This window comes from Ipomoea triloba, chromosome 3 (assembly GCF_003576645.1).
Source record: "Ipomoea triloba cultivar NCNSP0323 chromosome 3, ASM357664v1".
In the NCBI taxonomy this organism is placed as follows: domain Eukaryota; kingdom Viridiplantae; phylum Streptophyta; class Magnoliopsida; order Solanales; family Convolvulaceae; genus Ipomoea; species Ipomoea triloba.
The window spans coordinates 13,838,188-13,850,697 of NC_044918.1; the positions used below are offsets into that span (position 1 = coordinate 13,838,188).

General features: G+C 33.0%; 2 protein-coding genes across 2 annotated transcripts; one reads left to right on the forward strand and one right to left on the reverse strand.

Moving 5' to 3' along the window:
* Positions 1–5,556: 5,556 nt before the first annotated feature.
* On the forward strand, positions 5,557–6,411 carry LOC116012147 (21 kDa protein-like). The gene has a single exon (XM_031251625.1). The coding sequence runs from the start codon at positions 5,611–5,613 to the stop codon at positions 6,211–6,213; it is 603 nt and encodes a 200-aa protein (XP_031107485.1). The 5' UTR covers positions 5,557–5,610; the 3' UTR covers positions 6,214–6,411.
* A 1,971-nt stretch (positions 6,412–8,382) lies between these two features.
* Positions 8,383–11,021, reverse strand: LOC116012937 (endoglucanase 17-like). The gene is made up of 8 exons (XM_031252604.1): positions 11,007–11,021; positions 10,585–10,800; positions 9,891–10,298; positions 9,568–9,660; positions 9,286–9,445; positions 9,094–9,180; positions 8,800–8,963; positions 8,383–8,700 (listed from the first exon to the last, which is right to left on the reverse strand). The coding sequence occupies exons 1-8, from the start codon at positions 11,019–11,021 to the stop codon at positions 8,383–8,385; spliced, it is 1,461 nt and encodes a 486-aa protein (XP_031108464.1).
* Between the last annotated feature and the right edge of the window lie 1,489 nt (positions 11,022–12,510).

Sequence of the window (12,510 nt, forward strand, 5' to 3'; positions counted from 1 at the left end):
TGAAAACGTAATGTGAGCATTATATCATCCATTTTCTATCAATGTTACAGAGACTTAGATCAAATGATCAAATTTAACATTCTATCATTGAAATGTAACCCTAAATGTTACATAAGTACAAAAAAAGTATATAATTATGCATTTGTTCCTAATTATAATTATTAATATCACTTAAACAAGCATATCTAGACCAACCACCGATTTATGATTTATTATCAATTAATTCATCCAAAATCAATACATGTGTCTATTTCACACGTGTCACATATCATGCCAGTGATTAATTATTTCAAATAATTAAATTTGATACGATATATATGTTGTGGTTGTACATATTATTTAGGGAAAATGTATAAATAGGTCATTGAACTATTTGTGGTATAGCAATTAAGTCACCGAACTCGAATAAGTTCTAAATTCATCCATGAACTCGCAAATAAAGAGCAATTAGTATTTTTAGGGTATGGAAGTACATAATAGTAGTATTATTGCTGCTATTAAGAATTGAACCATGGTATATAGGTTGAAGATTAAAACTACAAGCCACTAATCATGAGTGTTGTAATATAATGGATCAAGAGGTGATGTCTTAGGAAATAAGGGTGCCTATTTATAGTGTAGCGCCCATTCAGATGCTCGATAAATGTACAGCTCTAACTTACCTTCATTTTTAATCATAAACGTGTCCCTGACCCATTACCTGGATGCTAGTGATCTTCACATTGATGAATAGACCATCCCATCTTCTGGTACCATACATAATATATTTAATGACTTGAGTGATTGGTGCTTAATTGTATAGTTATCCTATAGAGCATTTGTTTGAATCCTCTTGATTTTGGTCACCATGCTTCCTTCCTCTCCCATGGTGCCATCATTATATGAATATTTAAAGGATATATACTGCTGACATGCATGATTCTTCCTACCTAAATACCATATAATTAATTTATGACAGCTACCTACCTGTTGATCGAATATATTGTTCTGATAAAATAAATAAAATCGAAGTGCTTAGTTGTTTATGCGAAATAATAATAATAAATTAATTTGTATATTATGCTTATTTTGTCAATTTTATTTTATATTTTTTACTCAAAGTTAAATAATTGACATACTGTTATTAAATGAAATTAGACTAAATTATTAAAATATTAGTAAAAATATAATAATGTTGACATAGAATGTCATACTATACAATTTTATTTCTTTATATTACATACTAATCATATATTGTCATATTTTTATGACAAGGTGTTGGACTAGGTCTTACAAACATCGGCCCAACAAAGAAAAACATGTGCCAAGTGTTTATATGATTTTTTTTGTTAAAATATATATATTTATCCAGTAGGTACTCCATCATGATCATGTATGAATGGATAGATGGCTGCGTTCCCAATTGCCATGCATGCATGCATATGTATCATTGTATCCAACAAAATTACAAGGTCCTACAATTCCGGCACATCTTTAATAAGTTCGAGGATAATAATATAATTTAACAATCCTAGCTAAGTTATTCAGATAGTTAATTTAATAATTATAAAATTTCAAGTTTGATTTCTGTGTGAAATTGCTTATTAGTTATTGGACGTCCTTCATGATTTCAGTTGGTCAGCGGATTGTAAGAATAATTAAAGTTCACTTTTTAGAACTAAAATTATCCGTTTTGGTTAATTTTTGAAATCGAACTGTCTGGATTGAAAAATAAAATTTTATTTTAAAATTTTATTGTTAATATGATGCAAAAATCAAATCAAGGTTTCGTGTCTTAGGAGATCGATTAGGATTGAGTTGTTCTAGGTTTTCGAAATCATCTAGGCAGGCATATATAGACCGGCAGCCTCGTAGAAGAAGTATAATGATAGATGAAGTCGACCAATTTGGTTTGTTGGATAGCGATGATTCATGGGCGCCATTTTGGACACGACGTTTATCATGCCAAACTTGATTATTACTCCCCCACTAGTCTACTTCAAGTGGTTACGTTAACCGGAGTACAATTTCTCTTTTAATTTAAGAAAAAAATTATAATTACTATTTAAAAGTGTGTCGAATTTAAATAAAAAGATCAACAGATTAAGCTAACTATTCGATCAAATCGATGGTTTGGGGTTATACAATTTTTTGTTGCAAATAATTCTTCTTTTTCTATATTTGTTTTTAAATTATTTTGTTTGGATTTATTCTACATTGCATTTACTTTTGGTGTTTTGTTTTTAATAAAAAATGGAAGAAAGAAAGAAAGTTTTGGTGATTTCACACTACTTTTTTTATAATTTTTATGACCCTATTAAAATGAAGTGTAATAAATTTTCCCAAAAGGTTTGAATCCCCAATCTTAATAAGAGCCACATGTCTCAACCCGACTAAGTATTTGGGAGAATGTAAATCAGGTAACTCAATAGCTCAGTAGATTGGGTCAATTAATGCTGGTGTGCACAAGGGAGCATAATCCCTACACTGCCTCTGTTGGATTCGAACATTGATTTCTTCTCTCAAATACTGCTTACTGAATCAGTGAATTAAGCCCGTGCAGACGAAGTCTAATAATATGATAAGATGTGTCGTTGTGTATATCCCTTTTTACCCAACAAGCTTGCAAGTTGCATGGGTAACAACTACGTACTGTTGTAACAGTCTAACAGTGGAGGTCGGAATTGAAGCTAGACTCAACCTACTTGACACGAATTATAATTTTATTTAACCAATTAATAGTTTAATAAATCAGTGAATATACTTGATATAGCAATTAACAATATGACTACTAAGCACATACATATCGATAAAATAATTTAGGAATTGCAATGCAAGTATTAGTAAATAAAATTGTAATTTTGCTACTCGCTATAACTTTTTACGTAATAATAAACTTTTTATCTTAATAATTGATACAATAATTTTTATCGAATTATGTGTCAACCCTAGCTAAAAACGTTAGATTTCTTATTATTATATATTTTATTAAAAATAAAAGTGGAAAGTGATCAAGATGGACACAAAACCTTACTTTCCTGTTCATTCATGTGCAGCAAAAAGCAATAAATAAATAAATAAAAATAAAGAAATATATAAAAATAAATAAAAGAAGATTCTAGTAAAACAATAATTATGAAGGGCTCCTCGCATATACAATAAGCAAACTAATTAAACTAGTATTTTCACCCGTGCGTTGCACGGAATCGATGTACAATTATATAAATTATAACATCGAATATGAGTATGAATAAGTGTATAAATGCAATTATAGTATGAGTCTTCCTTGCATGCAACAAATATCACAAAAATTCAGTGTTCTAAAATAAGTGTATAAATGCAATAGGTAGATAATTTACATTATTGCATCATATTCATTAATTTAATTACTTGTCGGTTAGTTATTGCAAGATCTTGAGGTACACTTATATTTTGATATTCGGTAAGTATAACTATATTAGAGAAAAATTTACATGGGAGTAATGGGATAATCAGTTGAGTAATTGTTGGTTGACCGTAGAGCGTTGTGTTGGAGGAAGAAGATGATATATAGTGAAGATGATATTGCCCTTCACTATATATCATCTTCTTCCTTCAACACGTTGATATTCTCTGGACAAATAACTGTTGGAAAAAAAAATAGCATAAAATGGCATTTTACTGGCAATATTGTGGTACAAATATATGTGGGGTCCACTTTCGATTTGGGTCGGGTCAAAGTGGATTCGTGTTCTTCGTAGTTAGACGAAAACCATAATATTATAGGTTTTTTTTTGGGCGGGAAGTTAAAACTGAGGATATTGTTTTTATTAATAGTATAGATTGCATTGCAGAGAAATATATATACTGAATTATTACCATTAATAATTCTAGTCTAGAATTTTATTACGAATAGGAACGTAGGGAAGAATATATTTTATTAGTAATTCTATTTTATTTTACAATTGTATTAGAGATAGGAATTGTATTACCATATTTTACAATATTACGCAAACCATAATATTATAGGTCTGTTTTGGGCGCGAAGTTAAAACTGAGGATATTGTTTTTATTAATAAGTATAGATTGTATTGCAGAGAAATATATATACTGAATTATTACCATTAGTAATTCTAGTCTAGAATTGTATTACGAATGGGAACGTATGGAAGAATATATATTTTATTAGGAATTCTATTTTATTTTACAAATGTATTAGAGATAGGAATTGTATTACCATATTTTACAATATTAAGCAAACCATAATATTATAGGTCTGTTTTGGGCGGGAAGTTAAAACTGAGGATATTGTTTTTATTAATAAGTATAGATTGCATTGTAGAGAAATATATATATTGAATTATTACTATTAGTAATTTTAGTCTAGAATTGTATTACGAATAGGAACGTAGGGAAGAATATATTTTATTAGGAATTCTCTTTTATTTTACAATTGTATTAGAGATAGAAATTGTATTACCATATTTTACAATATTACGCAAACCATAATATTATAGGTCTGTTTTGGGCGGGAAGTTAAAACTGAGGATATTGTTTTTATTAATAATATAGATATAGATTTAAAGGTTGGGAAAAATTTTGAAGATGGACCCCATATATGTCTACTCTTTAGCTATAATAATATATAGTAATAATGATACATTTGGCTGCTTATTAGCTTATAATATTTGCATTGTGCATGCATGTTTATCATTCACTGTTGAACACCACCTTTTTTTTTTTTTTTCTTTTTGGATTAGAATTGGTACTTTATATATGTAATTCTTTTTAAACTCAAGTTTAATTTTTTATTTTTTTTTAGTTTGAAATTTAGAGTACGTTTGAAAAAAGCAAAAAATATTCTCTAAAAAATGATTTATTTTATGTAAAACATTTTCATTTTCTAGTGTTTGACTTGAAAATAACAAAATGGTTATTTTTTGTTTGGTTGAAAGTTAAAAAATTATATTATTTTATGTTTAGTTTTTTTTTTTTAAATATGAAATACGTAATAATTTATATTTTAATTTGTAATTGATAAATGTAATAAGTCTAAATAAAATGAAGTAAAATGTAAATATGGATGTGAGTGTTTTAACTGAAAATTAGCTGTCAATACCATGATTGGCTCATTAGTTGTCGCAATCGTTTCACATATGTCCGTTGTTTTCATTAAAAAGAAGTATGGCGAATTATCTGTCTTTGTCGTCCACTGCAGTGACATGTTTCACTTCCTCGACAATACTATACCATGCTTTCTCGTGAACTTCTTCTAATTTCTTTATTGGACCATTTCTACTCAGATCCATATATTATTCTTTTTACCTATAAAAACAAGTAAAACACCCTAAATTTTCACCTTTCAAATCTTCCAAAAACATTCAGTAATAACATTTAAAAAAAAATGTTTTAAGGTTGTTTTTTATATGATGAGAGAAACAACTGCAATCATTAATTATATTCGAGTGTGTCCCTAGTTTTAAAATTGTTTTTTAGATGACGAGAGAAATTGTTGTTATTATATTCGGGTGTGCCCTTGTTTTAAGATTGTTACTTCATAGTAAAATGAGTCGTGTTTTTTCCTATAAATTTGGAAGCTCTCTATAGCTTAAGTGATTAAGGACTCTTCAAGAAGCAGAGAGAGAAAGAGAGATGAAAATGGCTTTGAATAACAACCAATTTCTCGTAGCTTTTCTTGTTTCAGTACTTGCGTCAGCATTGTCGGTAAATCCGGCGGTGGCTGTCGGAACGACAAACACGGAGTTCATTAAAACATCATGCCAGGCAACGACGTACCCAGGTCTATGTTACAAATCTCTGTCGAGTCATGCAAGCGAGATCGGAGCCGACCCGGAGCTGCTAGCCAAGACGGCGCTGACGGTGACGCTGCAGACCACCAAGTCGGCTTGCGCCAAGCTGGCCAAGCTGGCGGCGGAGACCTTCAACCTGACGCGGCGCGAGGTCGGCGCTATGCGCGACTGCATCGAGGAGCTACACGACTCCGTTGACCGCATCAGACGGTCAATGGAGGAAATGAAAGAGCTCTCCGGCCCGGACTTCGACATGAAAATGAGCGACATAGAGACGTGGGTTAGCGCCGCCCTGACGGACGACGATACCTGCAGCGACGGATTCGCCGGAAAATCAGTCGACGGCAAACTTAAGGCCGCCGTGAGGGCGCAGATTCGGAAGGTTGCGCACTTGACTAGCAACTCTTTAGCTCTAATCAACAGCTTCGCCGCTCTCCATAACTAATTAAGCTTAATCCTACATTATTAATTTCTCCAAAAAACATGTTGCATGTTTGAGGAATGGTAAAAGGTTGTATGTTTGTGTATAATTTTGATGGGTGTGTTACCTATGTATTTTACTTTACTACTAGACAAACAATGTTTCTATTGTAAATAACTAAATAATATATGTGTTGTGTATGTAACATCATTTACTCCGTCCCATTTTTGTGGATGACGAGAAAAACTCATCGTCACTATTGTTGTGTAGTGCACTAACAAGTTTCTATGTGACGGCTTGACCAAGACGGTATATGTAAGAATTGAACTTGTAACATTTAGGTAAAAAAATCATAATTTAACCATTTAGTCATCACTTGCAGAATACTCAGATTGCTATTTTGTACCATATAAATCAGTACCAATACTTTCTGTTAAAGGGTATTGTCAGTTTTAATTTTGTCTTGATAATACTTATACAATTTCATATATATATATATATATATATATATATATATATATATATATATAATTGTTTCGATGCTGATTGAGACCGATACCGATTAATATCTTAAGGGTTTTTTAATATTATATTACCTAAAATGAAAATGTTTTGTTTTAAGGCATTGTTGATCATGAATGGTACCCTACACTAGACAATGCACGTGCACCTATAACAAGATGCATGTTTTAGCTTGGGTCCTTCCATCCCCCGATCCAGTTAACCTGCAAATTGTATTGTGGACTAGGGTCCATTGTGGACCCTAGTTTAAAACAATGTTGTATATTAATGTTGTTTATGATTATGTTTTAAATTCAAAAAGTTACGAAAAAACATAATTTTGAATTAGGTTAGAGTGCACGATATAACAACCGAGTTTTAGCCTAATGATTTTTCTTTATACTTTATAAAAACTATTTTTTTTTTTGAAAAAAAAAATAAAAAGAAATTTTGTTGGACCATGCCTTATCTGGCAAGTTGCAAAATGAAAACGATAAAAACTCATATGGTCCTGTTGGAAACCCGACCCTATCATCCACCACAAGAGTAGTCCTTTTCCTATCCCTTCATTTCTACTAAAAATATCCTAAATGCTATATTTTAATAACATAATTTCCCGATATTCGATAATCATTTTGAACTCGAATTAATTAATTATTCTTATTAAATACTTTTTATGATTAATGGGTCCAAACTCCAAATTAAATATTTCTAGATTTTAAGTTTTGTGACAATTTATTATGTGGATCTGAATCCATCTTGCAAGGTGAACCAGAATCCGAAATACAAAATTTAAATATTAAATGTTCACAATATGTAAATGGACACGAATCCACTCAGGTCGATGGTATAATTATTGAGGTTTGGTATACGAGTTCGTCCAAGATAATGTAATGGATCTATAAATGTTAATTGAGTTGGGCTAAGCCTTGAGGAGATGGGTTGACGCATGAAGGCCCAGTGAATTTAGAATTCTAGCCCAATTAAGGCCAATAATTAGCTTCTCAAGTCTAAAGAGTAAATACTCCGTATCACATTCCACTACCAACAATATATCCATTCATTGCATTATGCTTCATAATTTGTGATATAATCTTTATGTTACGTTGCACAAAAAAATTACTGAGATTAGTTCTGAATTCATCCTTAAAATAAGAGAATCTAATTTCATCCACAATAATATCTTATTAATTATAATTTATCATATATATAAAGATCAAAATTAAAAATATCCGGTTCACACAACAAATATATGCAAACAATAATTTAAAAAAAAAAATATGCAAACAATAATTCTGACAGATCTGATCTGTTGTTGATGGCGACTGGAATCACATGTCAACATGGCTGTTGCCTACTTGGATTCAACATAACTTTTTCTTCTAGACGCCATGCATCTCTGTTTGATCTGATGTGTATTATTTAATTTTTTTTAAAAATTTTATAAGCTCAATAAACACACACACACACACAAATTTAAAAAGAAAAAAAAAAAAGGAGGGAGGGGGGTATTGCATAATAAAGTACTGAACAAAATTTAAATTCATATAACATATGATGAGTACAGATGTTATCATTTTTCTATGGGTGACAGTTATTAGTTAATATCGGCCTTAACAGTCTTTGATCAGTATATTGTCTGTCAAAAGATTAATAATCAAAAATTAAATGTGTCACCCAAAGATACATCGCCTAATGTGCTTTGAAATAAGCCAAGATGCCAACAAGAGGTGCATTAACATAAGTAGTAGGCTCCGAGTACTTAGCATCCCTTCTATTATCAGCAAATTGGTCGTTTCCGTCAGGCCCTCCGACCACAGCTCCGACCAGCAAGTTAAGATTTGGGTTTGAGGAATTCAAATATGACCAGCCCGAGCACCCCATGGGCTCTGGATGATCGCCGATCGACGGCAATGACGCCCCTCGGTGGTGTGCTCTTTCCGGATACTTGTGCCCGTACCCCACCATATATGACATATTCATCGGATTATTTCCTAATATATAATCCACCTGTCCAATTTCACCAACATTATACATTATTTGAGTCGTACTAGATATTGTAACCAGATCTGTGATTTTGTACCTATACCTTAAAGTTTTCAAATTTACCTGGAATTTTGCGAATTCTATAAGCCTAGCTGGAGTGACAACAACGTTGCCACAATTGATTGTCCTTTTAGCTTTCTGCAAATACGTTCCATATGTAACAAAAAGAAACGACACAGCTGCTGAACGTTGCAGGTTACACATACAGTCAACGAACATAAGTCCACCTGACAAAATTTTCAAGATAAGTGTAATATATAGTTAGAGATTTTTATACATGTTATTGATGGATAGAAATCTTAACTTTCTGACCACTTTAAAGAACGTGAGAATAAGAACTAGGCACTAAATGCCTACCAGGAGTGAATTTCTCGGATTTCGAAGGCGATTCGGGAAGAACATTGCAGACGAGTGCATCAGCATTGAGAATGAAAGGGTTGAAATCTTGGGTGTCGTTATTTAGAATAAACTGCAAAATATGTGAAGGGTGTATAAATGTATGCGGTTATCAGATAGTTGATTGTATTAGTTGTTTGTAATTCAAGTCACAAACCTGAGAGACGAGGACATTTATACCGGCATGTTTGGAATCCCATCCAAACGCACTTGTGGCCATCGACATGCCTTGAATGTTTTGCTTCACATAATTCCAGTATTTAGCGTCATTTGTGGCTTTGTGGAGCCATGCTGCTGCCCATACCAATTCATCCTGGGAAAAAAACATTCAGGTTTATAAATTGTGACTAGCTTAGGATGTTTTATTTGAGGATCGGATAACTAGGCTTATGATCACTAGATGTCCAGGAATTGGATTATTACATATATATATACCTGGTAGCCACCAAAATCGCAGTAGAATGGACAAATCCATTGCCCTAGGCCGGTATTGTAAGACCCTCTGAATTTATCAGCAAATTGAAAAACCTGATAGATCCAACACCGTTTCCAAACACTTAATATTAGTTTTATCATAGTCCAGTAGCATGCTCGATTATTTTTAATTGGCAAAAACTTATGTGAGACTGTCGCACAAATCTCAATCATTAAGACTATTCAGATATTTGATTAATAAGGTCAAAGATCAGACTTATTAATTAAATATCCTACTCGTGCAGACTGTCTCTTAATGCATGTATGTCTGATAGGTATAGTACCTGGGAGGCTCTTTGCAGGAGCAATTTGGAGTAACGAGGATCAGAAGCCTTGAAAGCCAAGGAAGCGGCAGCCATGGCAGCCGCAATCTCTGCAGAAACCTCGGAGCCCGGAGACTTGTCGGTGACGGCGAAAGACGTCCGAGGAGTGTCCATATCCTCCGGCCGTTCCCAGCAATGGTGATCCTCGACAGGCACACCAACCAGCGCATATACAACGTTAGTTTTCTCTGTAGCCTTCAACAAAAAGTCTGTCCCCCACCGTACCGCCTCCAAAGCATGACGCCTCTCCTCTCCCATGGCTCCTCCATATTCCACCACACTCCATGCCAGCATCGTCGCAGAAAACGCCATTGGAAAACTGTACTTAACGTTGTCCCCAGCATCATAGTATCCTCCTGTCAAATCCACCTAAATTCACGGAAAACCGTTAAAGATTCACATAATAATATACTCCGTAATAATTAGTGACCTGGGACGACATGCAAAATCACATTCTTCTTATATGTAATAAAACCCAGGTAAATTACTGCTTATATGCTGAGATAAAGTCAGGAGGGACAGAGTCCTAGTTACCTGACTATAAGCTACAGAATTAAAATCTAAAAAACATTTTGCAAAAATTAAAGATCACCTAGTATGAAACAAAGTAAAAGGTGATTTTTAAATTATTTATATATATATTAGGAAGACATACACCGTGATCAGAACCATCTTTTAGAGCAGAATCTCTTCTCCAAGTCAAACGTTGGTTAGTGGGCAGTTTGCCGGACCTCTGACCCTCAAAAAATAGGATACTTTTGGATAAGGCGTCGCCGTAATCATGTCCCCGGCGGCTCCCCGTCACCTCCGCCGCCGTTACAATGCTTATAAGGCCAAGAAACGCCGCCGCAACTTTAACCAACGCCGCCATCTTTAACGACAAACAAAAATCTTTGTTTTTTTTTGTATATCAATCGTATGGACTACTTACATATAAATACACACACATTTCTTTTAATTTCCTGTCACTATATCTCTTAATTAATACCCAAGTAATCCAACACTAACAATCGGCCATGGCATTAATTTTGGATTACAGTAATTACACCCAATTCAGTAATATCATTATATATATGCCTTTTTGGGCTGCATGCCTGCATATATCTATTGGTGCGCTCCCCTTAATTATTTCTTAATGGACTTTAGAGATTAATAAAATCTAAAAAAATAAAAAATCTTTGAATCTATATTTGATAATCTTAACATAAAAGAAAAAGAAAAAAGATCAAAATCCGAAATAACTGATATAATTAATTTAGAAATTAACATGGTTAAGTGCGGATAACAACGATGTTTTATTGGGGGACCAAACAACGAATGAATTCCCAAGAAATACAAGCAAGTCATTAGAAAGAATTAGATGATGAAGGAAAAATGCATGTATGTGAAAGTACTCAAACAAATAGAACAAAATAAAAATATTTGTGACTTTTATCATTTTCTTATTTGGATAAATTTATTTTAGATAATTAATGTTTGGTCCAAATTAAAACAAGATTTTATAAATTAACATCTTTTTATAAAAGTTTGTTTGGTACATTAAATTAGGGGTGAGAAAGTTTGACTACGAAAAAAGCATTTCAAAAAAGTATAATATGTCATTAAATTAAAATAGAACTCCTTTTAGTCGGCCAGCCAGACATGCAGTCAATCCATTTGGTGAAGTTGAGAAAGGTTGACTCAAAACATCCCAAAAAACTATAATTTGTCATTAAATTAGAATCAAAATCCTTTTTAACAGTTAGGTCAAACAAATTAAACACTCGTGGGCCATTCGGTGAGGTTGAGAAAATTTGAAAGTATGATTCATAATATCCCAAAAAGGCAAAAAAGTATAACGGTTTCATTAAATTAAAACCAGACTCTTTTTAACCACTAGGCCTAACAAACAAAAGTTTAATTTGACCCTATCTACACCATCCTTGTAAAAAATTTCATCTTTGCGAACAAATCTATCCCATCCTGATCAGCCACATGTAGTGTTGCGAAAATCCCGAGTTGGTCGGCCGCCTAGACAACCGCTTATGGCGATACGCTAGGCGGTTGCCAATCGCCTAACGCCTAGACGCTGATTAATTTTCGTCTAGCGATTTTTTCAACCATGGCCACATGTAACATAACCTTAACCTTATCTCACATCCAAGCTTGCCCTCACCGACCCACTTCGACTTTTAATTAGAATAATCAACTTGTATAGTATAATTTAATTTAACTTATTATCAACTTATAATTGAACAATCTTGATTTACAACTCTATCCGTGATTTCATATCCCTTTTACCACATCTTTGATTCAGTTGCGTGCCCTAACTAATATTGGTACATACATAGAAATCTTTTTCATAACTGATTGGAATATGAGTAGTCAACCAATCGGTCAGCCGGACATGGGAAGGTGGTCGGATCGGTACTCAGATTCAGCACTCGACTCGAGATTTGACTAGTCAATCACAACGGTAAAGGAATGAAGTATATAGCAACTATGCAATTATGAGAAGACAATCAAGGTCAACCTAAATTAGCTCATACTCCCAAAATTATCCTTCTTCATAGATTACCATAAACTCTACCTATTTCTCCAC